Source organism: Anser brachyrhynchus (genome assembly GCF_964034855.1).
Source record: "Anser brachyrhynchus genome assembly, chromosome: 6".
Taxonomy (NCBI): domain Eukaryota; kingdom Metazoa; phylum Chordata; class Aves; order Anseriformes; family Anatidae; genus Anser; species Anser brachyrhynchus.
This window is the reverse complement of record NC_137700.1, coordinates 26,292,800-26,314,806: the sequence shown is the minus strand read 5'-3', so window position 1 is coordinate 26,314,806 and position 22,007 is coordinate 26,292,800. Positions and strand designations below refer to the sequence as shown.

Below are 22,007 nucleotides of genomic sequence, written 5' to 3'. Positions count from 1 at the left end.
AAAGAATATCAGATATTCAGGAGAAAAGGGGTGGAAGAAGGTTTCTGTCTGTACATGGTCATGGGCACTGGTGTTGCTCTTTGTCCTTGCTTTCTGTGCTGAAAGCTGCCATCTGTCCCGGCCCATCGCCAGCCTGAGAGGCTGGCATCCTTTAGCTGATGATAGCATCTGGAAGCCAGCTCTAATAGGATTGTGCTCATACCTCTTGCACACTCAGACATCTCTGTCTCACTCCAGGCTCCACTCAAACAGAAAATGCTGCCAAAAACTAACATGAGCCCTTTAATTTTCCCTTAGGTCAGTTCACTTAAGTTCATGCCCTTCCCCATGACTCTCGGGAATAACCACAGCAAAGCTTGCCTATGCCATACCCTGCTACATCACTCTACAGAAAGCAACTGTTAAGGCATCATCAGTTGTGCTAACTTGAGGTGGCAGTCAGGGCCCTGGTGTTTGTCTGGAGCTCTGCAGAGATCCAGGGAGCAGCTACAGCTTCACAACTGAAAGACATTTTTCAAAGCAAACACCAAAAAAACACAGAAGCAGATATGAAGGGGGACACAAGTACATATCCAAGGAGTACAAAATGTCATGGTGAAGAAGCACATGCAGAAAAGCAGAGAACTGGCTGAAGATACTTTGTTTTTTGTGACACAGCATGAGTCAGACCCTGCCCTTTGCACCTAGTAGCACAGTCGTTGACTGAGCTGGGTGGGTATGCAGGAGCATGGGCTGGGAAGGGGCTCCCAGCAGTCTCTCCACTGCAGCAGAAACCTAGACAGGACAAGACAGAGGAGTAATCACCTGTAAAGCCTTGTCCTTCTTCATGCAGTCCTGGCTGAACACAGAAGAGTTTCACATCAAAAACCTTTATTAACGCTCAGAACTGCTTCCTGCAGTGGGGCAGCCATTACAGCCTCTGCTCGTGCAGCAGGGAGGAAAGAGGAGAAACTGAGGCATAGAAAGGCCAAATGACTTGTGCCAAGACCTGGCTTCCCATTCTCCTGCTTCAATCCCAACAGCTAGTGCCTGTTTATGCTGCACATCAGCACATGTGAAGTTCTTAACTGCTGCATCCTTGAACTAGGATGAACTGTAACAGTGCTCCCATGAAAACAAACTGTCTCGGTGCCTTACACAGCTGTGAAGCTTGTGCAATGCCCCTAAAACCACTGGCTCCACTAAGTGCATGCAGAGCTGCTGCACGCTCCTGCCTGTCCCGGATGCTGAACCTCACAGCTGCTCCCTCCTTCAACTGAACTCGTTCTTTAATCAGTTCCTTTCTTCCAGCCAATGGATCCCTCTCCCTCTTTAACTGATTTATGCTAGCCACTTCTATTATTGTCCTTGGCATCTCCTGTGCTCTCTCCCAGCCCCTCCTTTAAGGAAAGGCATTGTGCCCAGATTTCTGCTAGGCCATGCCCTCTTGTTAACTTCAGATTCATTACCCCAGCTGCTTGGATTTCTTACTGTCTCAAATGACTTGCTGGCAAACAGAGCTTTATTTTTCTCCAAAATTCAGAGTTTCTACACGAAAATCATTTCCCAAGCCTTCTACTCTTTCTTCATCTACTACATGTTAACTGCATATTAACAACCTGGCAGGACTGCTTCAGGCTTGTAAAGATCAGGGAGGCAACCTCACAGTTGGGGGCTCAGGTTGCAGATACACGAATCCAATGTTCTTGTCTCTGCTGGTAAACCAGGGTTATTTAAAGGGCTGGCCCTGGCTTTTGGTAGGCAAACTGATAGATTAGATCAGAACAGGTTCCTATTCGCATTTCTCTTGCACAATTTTGCAGTTTTTCTCTTGCATGCACAGCTGCGGAATTGTGCATAACATCACCCACAATGCACATTACCTCTCCTTCCATGCCTACACTGAAGCCAAGCAAAATACAATCTTAGGCTGTATACGCACTGCTTTGCTACAGTTCGCCTGAGCCCACCGAGAGCAGTCCTTTTGCCTAGTTTCCACAAGTGGTCCATGCTGGGGCTATCTGTAAAGTAGGAGGCAAAGCAACAAAATGTCTCAGCTACCCACCCACCGTTCTCCTATAGCCTTCCAAAAATCTGCCCTGAACCTCCATTCCTTGTGCCCAGACTCATCAAGGGGGCAAGCTGTGGGCACGTACAATTCCTTTTACCAGCCACTTCCTTCTTTTTGTACCACCACAGAGCCAAACACAACACCCTCTGCATCTTGCTTTTCACCAGTGCCACAGATAAGACTTTTGCCTTCTGGATCTAGATCACTGAAAGTTGATGAGGTCTCGGGGAAAATGGTGCAGGGTACATAAAGAAATGGGAAAAGAACAGCACACAGCCAGCCTCATACATCTGGCAATTCTAGTGATAAGTTACCACTGTGCAAGGAAGATGAGTGGGGCCTATAGCATCCCTACTTGCTGCAGAATGCTGAAGGTAAAGCAGTATATATTACAAGGTCCCTGGCTGGAGGAGAAAAAACATGATCAGTATAACTAAATGCTGCTTTGAAGGTATGGATTTGTACATACATACCTTCCCATCCTATGCACTGGTAGCGCAGAAGAAATGAAACTAGCAAATGATTATGTCGTTAAAGGCTACAGTTGCACAAATCAGGTATTAATTTCTTGATCTCTGTAAGTTCCTAAATTCAGAATGTTTGACTTTGAAATCTGGGAAATATGTTCCTCTATGGTTAGTTTAATGCATTAAAAAAAAAAAAAAAAAAAAGAAAGAAAAGAAAAAGGAAAAAAAAGAAGGCAATGAAAAGAACACGTCTAAAGGCTGAACTTGTCATGGTTTTCGTCCTGTTCAAACACAGAGCATGACTGCTTCCACTTGTGATTTGTCTCCACTCAGTGACTAACCTTCGCGATGCTCAGAAACTTCCTTCCTTAGCCTACCATACTTAAAATGATTTCACAGGAATGCCTAGAAATGTTTTAGTCTATTTTACAAGCAGGATAAAACAAAAGAGTAGATTATATTAGCATGACAATACCCCACCTGCACCAATATTTTCCGTATTTAACTTGCTGAAAACAGACTCTGAGCCAACAATGTCAACAGCATTTGATCTGCTACTTCTGCAAAAAGCCATTGCACATCTGAATATGTACAAAGGCGCCTGTTTAATGGCAATACAGGAAAAAATAGCAGAGGGTGACAATATGAAACAAGGACCACTTTCCAGACTAGAGCTATCCCTGTGTTCCAGAAATCAATCTAGTAGCTGCCAAGGCATCGCAGTGACTTCTCTGTGCAGTGCAGTAGGTAAGATGGTTCCAGTTGCCTGGTTAAAGTGCAAACAGCTCACGAGGCAGCCATTTACAAGGCAGGACTGCAGCGCACTAAGTGAGCACAGGACAGCTAATGTCACCCCCTACTGCTTTTTTTAATACTTCTGTCAGCTCGGCAGCACAGTGACTGCTGCTGGAAAAAGCATGCCTGGCGTTTCTGACGGCTTCCTGCGGAGTTACATGGAGAAGAGACAGACAGCCTAAAGGCTCAAAATGAGATCAGCACACAGAAAACATGCCTCACATATTCATGCCTGACTCTTCTGCTTTGGAGAGGTATGTGGGAGCAGGGAAGAGGAGGGGGAGCAGGGGAATGAAGTATGTTGTATAGATAATGTACCAACAGCTTTAATAGCTTAAGGAAGCCATCACACTGGAGAACACAAATGTGACCCCTGGCAAAATGCCAAGAAAATTCAGCTAAGATACTGAGGCAAAAATAAAATAACTATTTCTATACCTAATACAACCATCACACAACAGTGTAACAGCAGAGTCTAAATGCTTAAGTCTAACTCTTGGGTTCCACTATGGGATGCTAACTCCTGGGCCAACAGGGGGAACAATGCCACTGCAAGTAAAATGTACAGTGTAGAAGATCAGAGAATGAGGCCAGGTGTACTCTTTGCAACAAAAATCTCACAATCCTGGGAGAAATGGCTATGTGCAGAGCATATCCAACACCAAGGATTTGACCCAAAGACACCATTGCAGGGAGTATGCCAGAAGTGAAGGGCAGGTTGCCAGCTTTTGAGCAAAGGGATTAAATTGAGAACACCAGAGTGAAGTTACTGTCCTGCTAACAGTCACCCTTATTTACTCCCCAGTTCCTGTCCTCACAGCATTCCTGAACCTGCCTCTTTCTTAGACACAGAAGACACTGCGAAGAAATGTGGGAGAAGGGTAAACAGTCCAGCACAACATCCAAGAAGTAACAGCACAGTTTTGACTAGATGAGACAACAGAAGCATCATACAAATAGGAAGCAGCAGAGGTTTCTATGGCTTCAGGGGGAAGAATCTGTCCAGCATTCAAGGGGAGGTGGAGAAAAAAAAGGGCACGTGAAGGGACAAAAAAATATTTACTGGTATTCATCAGGAAGAGATTTTAAACATCACTGGACTAGCATATTTATAAATCTAGCACAACCTTCCACAGGTAATAAATTGGATCTAGACACTGCTCTGGGCATGAGTAAAGGTAGGGAAGCTGGAATCTCAGGTCTGTATAATTTGCCATGCCTCAGGTAAATTGAGACAATATTGTCTCACATGTACCAGAATACCTTGGTCACGTGCCCAAAATTTTTGCTGCTACTTCAAAGAGTTAGTGTTAAATGCTCTTCAAAAGTAAGCCTATATAGGAGTTTGTACAGAGGCTGGAAAATTGCAAGTGCTCCTAAGAGACAGATATCGATATCTACTGTAGACTGAGTCCACCTGAAATAAAAACTGAGAGGAACAGGTAGGCCTCCACATCCAGTTCACCCTCTAAAAGCCATTTCCCCTGAGAAAATTTTCTAGCTCATCTTTACTACCTTTTCACACTCTGCAAACTCCTGCAGTATAACTTGTCTCTCCACACATAGCTCCAAGAAGTCTTCTGAATGGAAACTTTCATGTAGAGCAGGGAAGAACGTTAGCTGGTTACAGTCTGATCTTTTCTCATCCATCTCCCTCTCTGCTCCATTTAACGTCAGCTCTCCTATATGAGTATGAAAGAGATGGCAGTTTTAGTGGCAGCCAGATGACAGCAAAAGAATCTGCAATTTAGACTTTCACCCAATCTGTTCTACTTTGGGAAATAGCATTATCAGATTTTGCAGATCAGCAAAAAATAGGCAAGAGAAGTAAAATCTGTGACTGCTAAAGAAGGATGCTTAGTTCAACTAAAACCAGGCCCCCACATTCAGTCATAATTCAAATCAAATCCCTATAATCACTGAAGATTCAAACATACTGAACAAACATATTTATTCACATTTTTGCACTGTGTTGGGCCGATCATATGATAACCAAATAATTTTAAAAAGACTCTGTCTACATACTCAGATTAAATTAGGAAGAATTGAAAATAGCAGTCTCCCATGAACATGCAATGAGCAGGATCATAAAAGAACGCAAGGAGAGATAACGCACTCATATCTTGCCCAAGCCCCTACCTTGCCCCAGGTTTGGGGAATTTGTACTGTACACACAGTTAGGGAAGGAGTGATCAGCCTTCTCTTACTCCTTCTCATTGAAGTAGACTGTAATCACTTCCATGAAGAAACTACGTAGTACTTCAGTCTTGTTCCAAGCCTAAACAAAAGGCTCCATTCTCCCTCGATTCCTGGGCCCTAGCACGCTAAGAAGTATACAACAATATACTGCCTATATCCAACAATGTACACTAAAAGCTGGACTTGGAGCAGTCATACAAACGGCTGAAATCCACAGCCTTAGACTTGGCTGACATTTCTGAACTCAAACTTCTTAATTTTTTCCTCCCTCTGAAAACCTATCAACCTCTGTACCATATTTCACTGGTCTGTTGTTTTCATTCTTTTAATGTCTCATGTAACAGAAAGCCTGGCCTTGGAAAATGAAAAATGTTGACAATTACCATATTTTGAAAAATCTGGCTCCATTTTGAACACTGAAAAATAAATTTGACATGTTAATTTTCTTGGAGATTTCCTCACATTCTCCATTATTCTGTCCACATTCTTGGAAACTCACATTTCCTATAACCACTTCCCTGAGACATTTATCACCAGGTATTTATACCACCTATAATAATTGTGCTAATCTTTTAACAGATGTTCAAATTTACTTTTTTATTTTTTTAGCCCAGAACACTGACACTAAGTTTTTTACCTAGACCAAATTCTGACCTGGAGCTTTGTCCGCTATCTCCAGCTCTCTTTGGCTGTTTGTATCTACCCACTACCACAATGTAATTTAGCCCTAAATCATTACCTGAATCCACTTCAGCAGTGGGGGTTGTTTCATTTCTGTTTGGCAGGAGAACCTGAAAAGAGACTAGGTATGATCACAGAAGAATATGCTGTCAGGTAAACTCAAAACCCTGCTGCAGAGCAAAGCACAGATTTGGAACTATGTTGCAGATAAGTGCCTTGGAAAATCAAATAAACGCATTTGAAAGGACCCAAAAAAAGAACTAGATGTAAGAATAATAAGTGTCAACAATTAAGCAAAAGGTCTATTGTCTTTTCAAAGACGAACCTGTATGAGGCCTGTTACAGGATAAAATCATATAACCCAGACTGCAGAAAATTGTCAGAATTCAAACTTTTTATAAAAGCTGAAAATGTCCTAAAGATGGAAACCTCGATATATTAATTGCTTCAGCTTCTGACTGATAGGATTTGGCACTTAGAATCTATGGAGACAGACAGTACTAAATTCCCCATATACACAGGTCAATGCTTAGTTCAAACCACTCTAATTCCCCTTCTTGATCATTCACTAGTTCTAGCAGCCCTAATATGCATAAGACTAACAGGATGGTGCAGCTTTCTAACCAGACTCTGCTGGATACGCTGCAAAATACTATACCCATGAGATATTACAAGCAGAAAAATATGTCTGGGTTATACTCTCAATTATTTTAGATTTTGTATCAGAAGAGATGGAAAATCATTCTGTGGCTGCCAAATTCATTGCAGTTGCTGTTAATCTCTCTCTCAAACAAAGACCCATTCAGTGGATTCCATATGCACAGCAGAGCATAAGGGTAAGTCAGGCGATAAGGAACCAGTAGAAAGAGAGGATTATAAAGACACCAGCAACTGTAACAGAATTTGTGCACCTCCTACAAATTTTTTCTACCTCACTCTTCATTCGCATCATCGTTGCTCGGGTGCTCCCATGCTGAATCCTCCTCCTCATACGTGAAGGCCCTTCAAAGCAGTCAAGAATCCATTGCTGCTCTAAGGACTGTGAGGCAATTCCCCACGGGCCCCTTCTGTAGAACAGTTGCTCTTCAAGTACCATCCAGTCCTTGGCTGCTTTGCTGTAACCACACTGCAGCATCTGTGGGACAGAACCACTTTGTGTCACTCCTCCACGCTTCCCTCCTGCCACCCAGTGATGGCACCACCCCAGTGATTCAGAGGGATCTAACCAACCTGCCATGTGGGACCACAGCAGAGCAAGTGCTGCAGACCCAGCACAGGTCTGACTGACTACCAAAAGAGTGCTCTGGGAGATGCTACTAATCAGGTAATAGCGACAAATATAAGAATGAAGCACACTTCAGTCTCCTTGAGAACAGCTGCTTTCATTTAGATATTTAGCTCAAAAGCAGTGATCCAAGAGAGCAGCATCACAGAGGATTTATTCAACTCCAGCTTTTCTGGCCAAAACTCATGTTTAATGGCAACAACCATGCTCAATGAAAACAGAGTCTGAAAGTTTCAGAAATATATTATACTCCCTCCAAATGTGGCATAAATTTAAATATTTCTACTTGGGGAGGAGGTGAGAAGGAACACACTAAAACATTAATCTAAAGGAGAGGTGAATTTCAAATTTCAAAGAATTAGAAGCTTGTTGGTCCCTGATGGACAATCCTGAAAAAGAAACATACCTATGAGATTTTACTGACTATGAGTTTGAATTCTCTTGAAAAGTTTTACTGGCTGCCAAGAAAAAAATTCAAAGCCCTCACTTTCATTTTTGCCACTGTATGAGTGGAATAATTCATTTAAACAAACAAACAAACAAACAACAAAAGGTTCCTGAAGATAAAGTGAGGATCTGCAAACTATTTGGTGAGTGATGCTGTATCATGCGTTAGTGATGAGGTCAGCAATGGAGTTCACTGCCCATTACAGGCACACTTATCTCACCTCTGAAATGCCTGATTCTCAGGGTAGTCCAAGAGCAACCTTTCAAAATCAGAAAGGTGTCATACAACATTCCTGTTCTTTACCTGTACATGATCCTTGTACAAAGAGGCATACAGCTCCTGCCCAGTTCTTCGGTACTGTTCCATACATGACACAAATCCCTAGAAGAAACATCAGAAGACATTACACCAATACAAGGTGCTGCAAGTATAAGCCCCAAGGGACAAAAGCAAGCATTAGTTTCTCTGTCTTCTGAAAAATAATTAGGGAATATGGCCTGTGTCTGTGAGCTTGACAGCTCTCCAGACAGTACAGTGATGAGGCAATCATCTGAGAGCAAGCTGCACACTCACACAAGGGAGATGAACATATCCATGATCTTAACAAGGGTCATTAGTGGAATTACTCAAGAAGGAGAAAGAAAACAATAAATAAGATTGCAAGGCTTCTCCTTTTGGACCTGAGATGTTTAGTACTACAAGTAGCAAAAAAAAAAAAAAACAAAAAACAACAATTTGCTGTTGTCAAGACTCCAACTGAGGTAAGGATCTGGGATTTCTAACTATACACCTGCTCCTTGCTGTATAAGCAGAAAGCACAGACAAAGGACTGGTCCATGTCCCCATTCTGCACGCAGGAAAACAAGTGCTCCTAAAAATATTTTTGATATTTAGGAGCCTAGATCTACCGGCAACAAATGACTTTCATTATAAATATACTGTTTAATGTGAATATGATGCAGAGATCTCTGAGCTAGTTCTAGAACTGGAAGATTGTAGAGCTGTGCTAATGCGAGACGACACCCACAGTAACTGCCTCTGCTTCACTACACAGTGTGGATGTGCCTTAAACCCAGCACTACTCAGGTGCTTCTGGAAATATGTGTCCCCCAAAGCAGTCTGACACAACTTCCCGGCCACCTTCCCTTCCAGGATGCTCTAGAGTCAGAGAACAGTGAACCTGCATCAATAGTCACTGTATTTGTTATTGTATATGAATGAACTCCTCAAGCTAAGGAAAGGTCTCTGTGCAAGCACAAGACTGATAAACTGCTTTCAGGAGATTATTTGCTGCGTTCCCCACTTTTCAAATGGATCGCTATGGGACTCACAATGATGTTGCTAAACACTGATGAATTAAACAGATACCCACAAGCCACAATACCACCTAAACCACAAATATCTACTCCATACACCAGCCAAATGTGTAAAAGGTACACCAAAACAATAAGATGAACAGAAAAGGAATCAGGGTGGCTGGTTATTAACTGCATTACAGAGAGTAGCAGAAGTTTCTGTTCCTTTAATAAGGTCCTGAGGATTAGTGGTGGCAGAGAAGGCAGAAGCTGTTCAGAGATTACTTAGGACAGCTTGGAGTGCCCTCAGTGCCATGCAAAAGCTCTCGTGCCCACCAGTCTCCCTGAAGGGTTTCTAACAAAGGTCAGAAAGTCAGATTGCTCTGAGCCCAAGCCTAAACTGGCTGTGAAAGTCCCAGACTCTCACTACCTACAGCCATGGATCAGATGGGTAACTTTTAAATGCATGGACTCTGTGCCACGCTGGCAGTGATTCCTCACAGCAAACTGCCTAGCTGCTGCTTGCACTGTGCTCTAATTAAGTTAACACACAAGGTCTATGTGGTGTGCCGATTACTGCTGGCTGCCAGCCAGGTCTGTACCCCTGCCGTGAAGTCACATTTATTGTTGTTTCCCTGCAGGAAGCTCCTGTTCTACACTGATGAAAGTCATTACATTTTTGTTTGTTTAAAGCATCATTAAACCTGTAATCACAGTTGCGGCCTCACAAAAGTATTCCATAATTCATGCAAAACTCCCATAAAGGCTGACCTAGAAAGCAACAGAATCTCCATGCTGTTGAGCCAGGCTCAGTACAGGAGGAGAGCCGAGATCCCAGCTTTTTGTGGACATAGGGTAAAAGCCATTCAGAGTAGACAACCAATCCCTCCATGTATTAGCAGCCATTTCAGATACCCGCAGGCTGTTCAAGCAGAGCCAGTGCCCTACTGGCAGCTGTTTCAGTTCCGCACACTCTGTGCTTCAGACATGGTCACTGATCAGACCCCTGAGCTCAAAGCCCACGTTGCGAAGATTCTCGCTGCCTTCCCTGACACAGCTCCGAGCCCTCCAAGCACACGGAGGGTTCTCTGAAGGAAAAATTCTGCTAGCCACATCTGGTGGAATGAAGACTAACCATTTTGACTTCCAAATGAGCTCTAACTAGTCAGTTTTAACCAGATGAACATGTCCCCCGTGACCACCCCCACAAGAAATCCATCTGGCTGTAAAAATAAAATGAACAGCTAACAAGACTGGAGACCGCTGTGACTGAAAATATATATATATATATATATATGTACACACACACTGAAAAGAGTATAGACCAGGCTATCATCTATCCAATGTTTGGTCTGAACAATTAAGACTATACAGTAAAGCTTAATGAAAAACTAGTGTGACATTTGCTGTGACCTGCTAATAAATAAGCAGATTCCATTAGAAAGACACATCCTGAAATCATATCTTGTAGGGGGTTATCCTTTAAAATGGCAACTCCGTGCAGTAGGTTGAACACAGTGTTATGGTTAAATATTTTTCTTGAACAAAAAGGGTATATTTGCTTTGATAATTGTTAGAATTGTGTGACGTTATGTATGGGTTGTGTTTCAATATACAGAAAAGCAAGTCTGAACGCAGAACGTGTAACATGTATTCTAAGGAAGATCAGACTAAAAGGCCATATTGATCCATCCTGGCCTGAAACTGAGCACAGTAACACACTTTAAGTCTTCCTTATACAGACTTGTCCACCTTGCAGCCTTAGGCACTTGCATTGGAAGTAGACTCAGGTCATTTTGCTAGCCCACATTCCCCAGACAATATTTAGAGCTTCAAAAGGTGATGGAATTTACAAGCTATTTCTCTACTGGGGGCAGGGGGATGGCAGGGGGGAAGGGGGTACAACACACAGAAGCCAAACCCATTTTTCCTCTTGCTGCATGGAGACCTCATGCAAATAAAAGTGAAAATGATTAGCATCGAGGAATAGTAAAACCAGCAAGGAGAAAAATGCTGGCAAGCAGAGAAAAATAGCACTCCAAAAAAAACAGTGTGTGGATTTTCTATAATTTCTTTCAACAAAAGCAATGGAAGGACTGTTTGTAATAAGAAATGGTTAAAGAAAAAAAAAAGATTGAGGTATGACTTGTAAGTTAACAATTCTCTACTGAGCTCTGGAATGTTTTTATGTCTATTTTTTTATATGTATACGTTATATGTGCGTGTGTGTATATGTATCACTTAACACTCCTACAGTCCATAAATACCCAGGCTTGCCACAATAAACTCACGTTGCCTGATACAGACTCCACAAATGCCACAGATATTTCCTAAAGAAACATTATGTCATTGGAGCTCTGCGCTTTGGGGCTTTCTTTGGGGAATTACAGGCTGCATGTTGTATTACAGATCACACGCGCACCAAAGCTCTTCATACATAAAAATAAGCTTCAAGATGAAGAGCCAAAAGGACAGCCCATATATCCAGATCTCTCACAATGGCAAGCGTACAGGTCCAATCCAACAAAGTCAGTAGTCACACAGATGACAGTGAAAATAACCAAATACTTAATTTGAAGCATGTGTTTTTAGCATCTGTTGGTGAGGACTAGAACTAGTGATGTTAGTCTACTTCTTTTGCTCTTCTAAGCTAAATAAGTATTATAAACAAATATATATACACACACAGAACATTTGTATAGTACTGCAGCTATGTTAGATGTATTAAATAAAAACATCTACTCTTGCACAGTGATATTCATCAGTACCACAGAATGGTTTATGCTGGAAGTGACCTCTTGAACTCTTCTGGTCCAACCCCTCTGCTCAAGCAGGGCCATATCTAGATGGCTTTTGAAGATCTCCAAGGAGGAAGACTGCACAACCTGTCTGGACAACCTGTTCCAGTGCTCCATCACCCAGACAGAAAAGAAGGATTTCCTGGTGTTTAGATGGAACCTCTTGTGATTTAGTTTCTGGCCATTGCCTCTTGTCTTGGCACTGAGCACCACAGAAAAGGGTGTGGCTCTGTCTTCATTGCATCCTCCCTTCAGGTATTTGTACACATCAATAAGGTCTTCCCTGAGCCTCCTGTTCTTCAAGCTGAACAGTCTCAGCTCTCTCAACCTCTCTTCACAGGTACTCTCTCTGATAGGAGAGTACCTATCAGAGGTCTTTATGAAGGAGGTAAGTGCCTTTATTTCTACCTTACAGTTGGAGAAACTAAGACAAGTGAGTTTCTGGAACATCCTGCCACTATGAATGGGAGTTGGTAATGGAACAAAACCAACCTGAATTACTTTGAAACAGCCTGATAAACCCACAAAGAGGATGTATGTGGTGATAACATGCAGTAGCAGGGTGAACAACTTCAACCAATTTGGAAATCCCTTCTGCTGCTCTTATGTTGTTCCTAGAGCCACCACATTTTCTAAATATAGCTGATTTCCCAGATATTAGATCTTATATTACAGAAAGGGTCCACATCCCTAATTCCTCTAAAATGCCTTTCACAATTCTATTTGGAAGGTGTTTTTTTTTCTTTTTTTTTTCTTTTTTCTTTTGATTACAGCTATTTGAGCAATCACTAGGTTTTCTGAAAGTGTTCTATGGGCACAGCAGACAAATAGAACAGCACATAAGGTGCTCTTACAGACAAAAAAGTGCATTTAAGTAGAATATGTGACTAGCAAAGAGGTTGTGCACAGCAGAATCAGATTTGATAGCTCATTCAAAAATTCACTGTTTCAGCAGGTGTTAAGGCATACACTTATATTTAAACACTGCAACACTTCTTACTGATTGCTGGTATGTTCCCAAGGAATAAATACTAAACCTACTTCCAGTTTATAAAAAACACAAGGATGTCAAATCACAGTTATTCGTAACTAGGCTTGACTAATGAGGCCATTTAACAACCACGTTTACAAACAAACAAGACACCGGAGGTGAAACTACCCCAAACTTATTACTTGTGGGTGAAATATCTGAAGTAATAGAGGTCTGCAGGTAAAAAAATCTCTTTAGTGATACTGTCAGATACTGCAGAACAGACCAAGTATTAACAGATTTACTTTCTCTTCAGTATCAATTACCTTTTCTTTCACAACTTTTACACATGGGTTTTCTGCTACTAAGGTGGGGTGCAGATTAGACTTTAATCCAAGCATTAAGATATAAGCTTACATTTAATAAATACACAGCATTTGGACATCATAAAAGTGACAGTTAAGCGTAATTAAAACCTCTATGGGTGACAACTGAAAAAGCAGTAAACAGAAAAGGAGCATCATTGGAATGACAAACACATGTTATTAATGTAGGATTTATATTTCAACCACTTTTCATCTTGAATCAAACAGAATTTGCATTTTTAATGACACAGAACTATAAGAAAATGTCATTTTACAAAGGGAAAATTGTTCAGTTTTACTCAGGTATGTTTCTCAGTAGTTCAACATTAAATTACATCTGCTGTGGTGCAGCATTGCTCCTCTCTCATCAGCCCCACATCAGAGCTCTGTCCCCTAGACTATGCGCCCTAACCAGTGTGGATCTCCTGTCACTGATGGTATGATTTAGTTGGGCAGGAGACATTTTCTACAAAATGTATCAGTTTTTGCAGTCACCATCTAAAGCCAAGAATTGTTTTAATGGAAAATTCCTGAAACACTTATTTACATAGCTGCAGAGCTAGATTGGCAACAGTTAAGTTTTGAGGCTAAACTCATCCAAAGCACGAACTCTATCTTGTAGTATTTACTTCAGTTCTCATACTCATCCTTTTTCCACAAATCTAACCAGACTTTCTCCCCCCTCCCCACAAATACACAATTGAAGCCCAATACTTCTGGTCTGTTCCTGCTAGAACATGGAGAATAAATCAGCCTCACAAGCAGAGGATAGGATTACAGCTAGCATTGCCATTTTACAGAGAGGAATCTGAGTGTCACAGTAAATTGCTAAAGCTGTCTGAAGTCTCCAATTCACCAGTCCTGTTGTACTCAGCTACAGAAGAAAAAGGGGCTACCATTTCCAACGACAGTCAAGTCCACCCCTGCTCCTAAATCTAACATGGTGAATCAGAGGCCAGGTATGCTACTGCCCTGTACAAACAAACAATAAGCCACCTATCTCATAACCAGACTGCTTTTCAAGTAATTGACTATGAACTAGGAAGAAAGTAGGTTCATTTCATAAGAGGAAAAAAGAGTTTCACTAGTCATCAGGTAATAAACATTAAGCTATGGCAGGTAGTGTTTTTCTAACATCAAAGAGCAGTCTGTCCTAGTCCTTAGCATATACTCTCCACACTGAGAGCTGTTTTCAGGCTCTTTTGAATCACAAAATTGTTATTGCCATGTGGATTTTATTGTTACTTTGCCAAAATTCATTTAGTTTTTCAACAGACTGCAGTTCCAGCAGTTAAGCGTTGCATGTAAGCTCCGTGCCTCAACCCGCTAGGAGGCTAATGCACACTGCCAACTGCTCCTAAGGATCATGGATGGATTCCTGGCATCTCCAGTTGGTTGGGGAATAGCAAGCTTAATGAGAAAAACCTCCATATTTCAATGCACCATAAATGTACCCAAACACAAGGGTGAGTTTCAAGAGGATAAACCCAAAGTACAGTGTACATGTGTTGAGGTTTCAACACAGTATTTTCAGCTAAACTTGAGCAGCACAGAAACTTCCCTACTCCTACAGCAACTATATATTTATAAATTGTGTATATATGCATACACACACACATCTTTTCAACAGCTGATACTACTGAAGAGATAATTCCTGTGAGAACAGTAAAGTTGCCTCCTAATAGCTAAGAAGTTCAATGTAAGTTGAGATCTAACTGTTCTTTATTCCTGTCTCTGAGAATGACTTCTGTGACTTTGAGATAACTCACTCAACCTCCTGAGCACGCAGTTTCCCTCCAGTTACAGAAGAGGTGTTACCACTTCTAGCGAGTACTGAAGGTCAGACTTCAGCGATATTGGGAATAGCAATAAGGTCTCTCTTTCCTTCATTTGTTCTTTCTCACCATTTTCTTATTTCTGTTGAAAGTGGTGATTTTTCTAACAAGTGCTACAGTCGTGTGTAACTTAGGGCTTTATTACTACATATCACAATACATTTATCTGAAAGCTTCACACATTGGAATTTTCTGATTATATATGAATTATGGCTTTCGTTTAAGAAAAATGTGCATTTCTAATCCTTTAGCTGAAGAAAGGAATTTGTAAATATTAGTATACGCTTAGAGCTCGGAGTCCAGAATACAAAGAAACATCTCTCCATAGCCCACAAAATTAACAGTTTTCTTAAAATGACATTCATTTAAAGGTGACATGATTATTCCATAGCAACAGAAAGTATGAATGGAACAGTCAAGCACAACCAAGCTTTAATCTGGCTAGCAAGGACAATAACAAAAGGGAATAAGGACACAGGCAGGTAACCTATGCCCTTCTTTAAGAGAAACCTTTAAGTTCATCCTGCAGAGATTTCTAGAACTTCCCCTGAGTTCCTGTTCTTGTATGCACCGTCATCAAATTATACTCTGCTATTTTAAATCCCTGTTCTCTAGTGGAAATGCATACTTAATTTTCTGGGCATCTGAACTCCTATGTACATTTTATACTGCTCCTTGAATGAGATGATACACCATATATAATTTCATAACTTGTTGATAAGTAAAGTTGGTCATAATTCTTCTCCTTATAAAGATTTCTACTGAAAAATAGCATAAGTCATGAAGTAATTGACTTCAAATAACCCTCCTGAAATTATTATAAATGAAATGTTGCATCAAAACTCCTGAAGCAAATGGACATCTCTAAAACAAGAAGTATGAAAAGTGATTTTTCTTTCTATTTTCAGCACAGAAAAAGTAATTCTGTTTCACTGGCTACCACTTGTTTCTAAGGTTTCTCTGCATCCAAATAAAGCTCTGCTTCCATCCACATTAATACTATTCATTTGGCATGATCTCTGTTATGTGAAAATAAAACTCTCCAACCAGCAGCTGAAAGTTGAGACTACAATGCTAGCAGCTTTAAGCCTTAAGCTCCACTGGCTGAAATCCTATATCCAAGCTTAAACTTGAATCAGACAGTCTCTAACTTGAAAGAAAAACAAAACAAAACAACACCACGTTTTCCAAAAAAATAAAAAATAAAAATGCAGGAAACGAAAACTTTTTTTTTTTTTAACACAGTATGTAATTAAATAAAGGAACTTCACTAGCACAGGATAACAGTAAAAAAAAAGCCATTTGAATAGTTACCTATAAAAAGTTTTGGAAGGGATATTGGATCTTGTGTTACAGGCTTTAGATGAATTATAACTAATAAAAATCAAGAAAGGAACAACTTTGGTAGGATAGATTGTCTACTGTGCATTGTGCTGTAACACACCATCTCCTTTAGCAATCGGTATTGGCGTTTTAGGGGAGGACAATGGGGTGAATAGCTATTGGATCTGAGTTAGCCTAATAATTTGTAGTCATCGTTATGCAACCTTTATATTCCATTTTCACTTTTAAACAGTTATCTTCAATGAATGTGGAAATTATCCCAAATATTTCAAGTATTTCAGTAATTTGTATTATATAAAATTAGGTAGCTCTGCATTGTATGTTTTCATGCAGTTCTTATCTAACCTATTGACCTATTGGATTATTTCATTATGATCTTCTAAGCCATCTGAAAATGAAAAATGAACAGTGCATCAGATAACTGCTTAAGAGGGCAACAAAAATTCTTTGTTCAAAGTTAAAGAAACTTTTTCCAGCTTGCTGCAGCATACTGTAATTTAGCTTTGAGCCAGTTATTAAACAAGACAATAATATTATAATGGAAATTGTTTAATATACATCATTAATAGCAAAGAGCCTGCTTTCATTGAAGTAAAAATGTGTGCTATGAGCAGTTTTGAAATGAATATTTGATTCCAATCTTCCCTTGTGCATTTAATGACATGCTAATTTACATTTTAATTACTTCCTAAGAAATCAAAGCATTTGTTGACAGTAGAACATAATGTCAACTTCACAGTGCACTGTTGGTGGATGGTTAATGAACTTAATTAGATAATTAGTGATGTTAATTATCCTTCTATTTGAAGATAAAGATGTTACACAAATAATGCACTTTTCAAAGAAATACCATTTTATGTTTGCTTATTTTAACTTAGTTAACCCAAAAAGCAGGTAAAAGACCAACAGAGTAATTAGTAAGAAAAATATTTGTTTAAATAAGAATTGTGATTATGCTTCAAATATATCTATATTTTAAACTTCATTTCACATATCATGGACTGTTAAGATGAGCTTGTCCATCCTGCATCCTTACTGTTATATCTAAAATAACAACATCATTTCATCCAACACCTCTTTGGTGTTGGATGAAACCCACGTATTTCCACACCTTAAACATTCTCTGATTTAATTGCCTCAGTATTGTTTGAAAACCCAGGCTGGTCAGCATCTTTCTTGATTTTACAGTTGGTTATTGAAAGATGTTGTAATAATACAAGAAATAAGCAATTAGTGTTTGAAAGTGCTGATCGAATATTAGCAGTTGAACCAAATGCTAAGTTCTACCACTAACCATCTTGTGTGATCATGGCGAAGTCTCTAAATTCATGTCCATCAAGTTGACATAAAGCTTCTTTCTTACCAAACTCAAAAACCCACTGACAGCATTTTGAGCTAATGCTGATTTTATGTGCTGGGGCCAAGTATTCTACACCCCAACAAGAGTCTGTAGGCGCACCATCAGTCTTCAGTTCAATATGAAACACTTCTGCTTGAAAAGTCTTGTGTAAAACTACCCTCTAAAATACAGACCTTTGCACACAAATGTCTGACTCGATAGTTTGCGAATATGATCTAAGAATATTAGTTTCAAACAGGTCATTTCTCAGTGTTCCCTCACACTTAATGCAAAACACCAGTATATATGGCTGCGAAAAATGGGAAGGAAGATTGACAGCCAGGAGTGAATGAAGTCCTAGCACTCTATCACCCTTTGGCAAAGGAATGTAATTAATGAACCCAAGTGAGAGAGGACAGGCATGATCAGGCCTGCTGTACCACTCAGGAGGCTGTGCATTTCCTGGAAAGCATAACAACTATATCTACAGCCCTGAGGCAGCGTGTCTTACAGTTGTTAGAAGTATTCTGCTTGTAACCTTGGTCAGGCATTCATCCTCAGGAAGAACCTTAAGACACTCAACATGGTAGAAGCTGACGACAGATTTACAATTTACTGAAATTGTAAATGGTTGGCTACAATGGTCTCTTGCTGCTCTTGCAGCTTGTTGAAGACAACAAAAACAACTGGTCATTGCTAACCTAAAAACTAATTACATAGCCTAAGATTCCAACAGCAAAATGAGGGGAGAAGGGTAGGGAACAGGGAAGGCAGAAGAGCAAGAGATCAGAAGACTTGCTCTGAAACAGGAAAGTCAATGATTTTGAAACCTCTAGTACTGTATTCAAGAGTTTTATAGACCCTCCAGCTGGTGAGCTTATCCAACTCTGTCACCTCTAAGTGCTAAAGGAGCACCTGACTTTGTATAGTGCTCCTCTTGCCCCTGCATGGCTATTCAGACTTCCAAGAAAGCACAAGGTAGCAACTACAAGAACAAACTGCACTTCCACTCCTAGAAATGCGATCAGACTCTGCTTTCTGAATGCTTGTGTGTTCCAGTCAGAGACCTGAGCAGAGCATGAGACAGCAAAACAGATCCAGGAATATGGAGAAAACACAGCTGTATTTGGTCGCTAGTTCTGACATTTGCCATCAAAAAGCAGGGAACCACCTCCACTTATGTTCTGCCTTAGCATCAAGAAACACTTTGTTACTGTGAAGGTGACTGAGCACTGAGGTTGCTCAGAGAACTCGTGGAATCTAAATCCTTGGAAACACTCAGAAGCCATTTGGACAGGGTCCCTGGCAACTTGCTCTTAGGGACCCTGCTTGAGCAACAGGTTTGAACAACATGACCTCCAGGAACCCCTTTAACCTCAACCATTCTGCAATTCTGTCATCTTTTCCTTCAACATATACATTTAAGATGAGAGGCCAAAATATAATAGTGAATTAAATTCCAAGCATTGTTTGACATTATCTGTGTGCTTTCCATTACAGACATTTTGACACTATTAATAAGTGACTATTTTCATTTGCCAAACCCTAGTTGTAATCCATAGTTAGGTTATTTCTATATTGGTACAGCAACAATCACACCAAAAGCCTAATCCTATTCAGTGTAGAGACATTCTTAAAATCCAAAAAAAATCCTACCTCAGCTAAAATAAGACTATATGAAATTTGCAGAAGCTTTATGTTGCATTAGACAGGAATCCCATTTACTTTCAATTTTTGTGCTCACAGCTTCCTTTGATACTGAAAATCTCACCTTTTATCTTTGTTGTGAAGTGTATGAAGAAAGTGAAGAAAGGATGGTGGAAGTGCAAAGGAATTCATTTTCTTCCCCCTCAATTTTTATCTCTGAAACTTACAGCAAGTCCTTTCAAATATAGGCTGGAGGGAAAAGCAGGGAGAGCGAAAGTAGAGAAGAATATTTGGAACCGTAGCTTTGCATCTCATTGAAAGGAACAATTTATCAGAGCTACAGAGCTGTCAGTCTTTGACATGATAAGGAATAACATCAAATGAGTAATGTTTCCTTCAAACACAGCTCCTTTAATTACAAGCCCCTTCCTTATAGAAGAGAGACAGAAGATGCAGAAACACCAATTTCATGCACTTGTGCCTGAATAATGTCTCCGTGCTGCCTTTTCCAGATGGCAACCTTTTCACTGGAGGAACTAATGATGTGGGCATATTTAGGGAAAAACCAATAACGGAGTCTTTAACCTTCAACAGCAAAAAGCATGTTGTACAAAATGTTCCTTGGGATACATTTACAAATATCAATTACATTGCTCACTGAGGTGTAATCAGCTGTAATAATCAAAATTAATTTTAAAAAATAATTAAACAGACCCCAGGGCAAATAGTAGATGCTCTTGCAGTATGACATCACAGTCTACATATGTACCTGGGAAGAACTTGCTCACTGTAAGCAGCAACGTGATTTTAAGGAATGAAAAGGATGCTGTGGCATAGTGAGAAAAAAACTACAGCTCAGTCAGGCACTGACTTAGGTATCGTAGCCTTACCGATTAACACTACTAGAACTGAAGCAATTCACTGGGGATAAAGCTTCAACCTGCTGCAGCTTAAGCTAGAGGGTTAAAACTCCCTAAAGTGATGCTGTAACAGACTGTCTCTTCAACAGGAGGAAAAAAAGACCTTGATACATTCAGCATTGCAGTAATATGAGAATGCCCAATTCTGAAGTGCCCCACTGAAACAGTTCAAAGCTCTGAATATTCTGTCAATTGAGTGCTGCTGTAGCCTATAGCTACTCTAGCCCCAATGTACACAACTAACTGGTGTGTTGTTTGTATTCTAGACAAATGACCTGCTCTAAGGAACCTGCTTTGGCAGGGGGGTTGGACTCGATCTCTTGAGGTCCCTTCCAACCCCTGCAATTCTGTCATTCTGTGAAAAACAGAAATTGTTAAGGCTGTCAACCTAAGTTCTTTACATCAGTGACTATTTCTTTATTCTGTATTTCTACTATGACCATGACCATGGCTTACTATAGCATCAGAAATTATAACATAGCCTTGACTGCTAAAACTTCTGAGGTATCACACTCATAAAACGGAGTACTGTAAGAATACGTATTTTACTAGCTAGCATTGTAGGATTCACCAAGACTCATAAAACTACACAACATCATACAAAAGACTACTGCAAATAAATAAAGTGAAAATGTGTCTTGAGACAGGCACTACCAATTTTGTCATTAGAGCCACAGCCTGGAAACACAAACATTGTGTTTCCACCCAGATAAGCATGGAAAACCTATATGGCTTAACCATTCTCATGAATATTGCCCACACAAGTAGCTAATGAAGTGAGATCTCAGTGGCTTCCAAATCTTCAGTTTGCTCTCTGGCTATTCTGTTCCCCACTCTGCCACCAAAAAGATATACCACCCCATTTCTCTTTTGTGGCTTACTTTTTAAATTTGATTTTAAATATTTAGAAAGCTGATGGAGTTTTTGAACATCAGAGTTAGTCAGATTTAAAGTTATGGATATTACCATGCACCTTGCCATGCTGGGGCCTCGGTTGTTTAAAAGTACACTGCTAACAGACAATGTTGACAAGCAGGATTTAAGTCACTAAATTCAAGGTACAATAGGAATATGAACATTATACAGATGACCTGACAGACTATTAATAAATCCAGTGAGTAGAACTGAAGGCACAATTTTTCAGCTTGCATTTCTACACAGACCTGGATTCCTAAACAAACGGCATGCATGCAATTTCTCCAGCAGAAATACCTACTGTTGCACACAGAAGGACAAAGAGCTTCTAGAAAAAATGTTTTCCCACTCCATGTGAGCTACACAATCACTCCATACATGGGCAGACCATCTGTTGGTCTAAAGCTATTTCACACCATGTCACCTTCAGCAATGATGTTCTGAAACTGACCTAATAAACCCTAGCTGACACCTCTGTCCAGTGCTGATGAGTGCTCCCCAGTACTGAAGCAAAAACACCTGACCTGGCCTTCAAGAGTCCAGCACAGCTTATTAAGTAAAGGTCTCACCTTACTCACTGAAATCTCTACTTTTAGGCGCAAACGCCAAGTAAAGCTTTCTGGCCCCTTCCATCCAGGAGATCAGACAAAATTA

The 22,007-nt window shown here is 40.3% G+C and overlaps 1 protein-coding gene across 4 annotated transcripts in view; it reads right to left on the bottom strand.

Moving 5' to 3' along the window:
• The window catches only part of WDFY4 (WDFY family member 4), a 134,873-nt gene that overhangs the window by 49,903 nt on the left and 62,963 nt on the right, over positions 1-22,007 (bottom strand). For all 4 annotated transcript variants that reach the window (XM_080596959.1, XM_080596960.1, XM_080596961.1 and 1 more), the window contains 4 exons: positions 8,229-8,306; positions 7,124-7,327; positions 6,251-6,302; positions 4,828-4,994 (listed from right to left, as the gene is read on the bottom strand). In XM_080596959.1, coding sequence (XP_080453085.1) covers positions 4,828-4,994; positions 6,251-6,302; positions 7,124-7,327; positions 8,229-8,306 — 501 coding nt within the window. The remainder of the gene's footprint in view (positions 1-4,827; positions 4,995-6,250; positions 6,303-7,123; positions 7,328-8,228; positions 8,307-22,007) is intronic.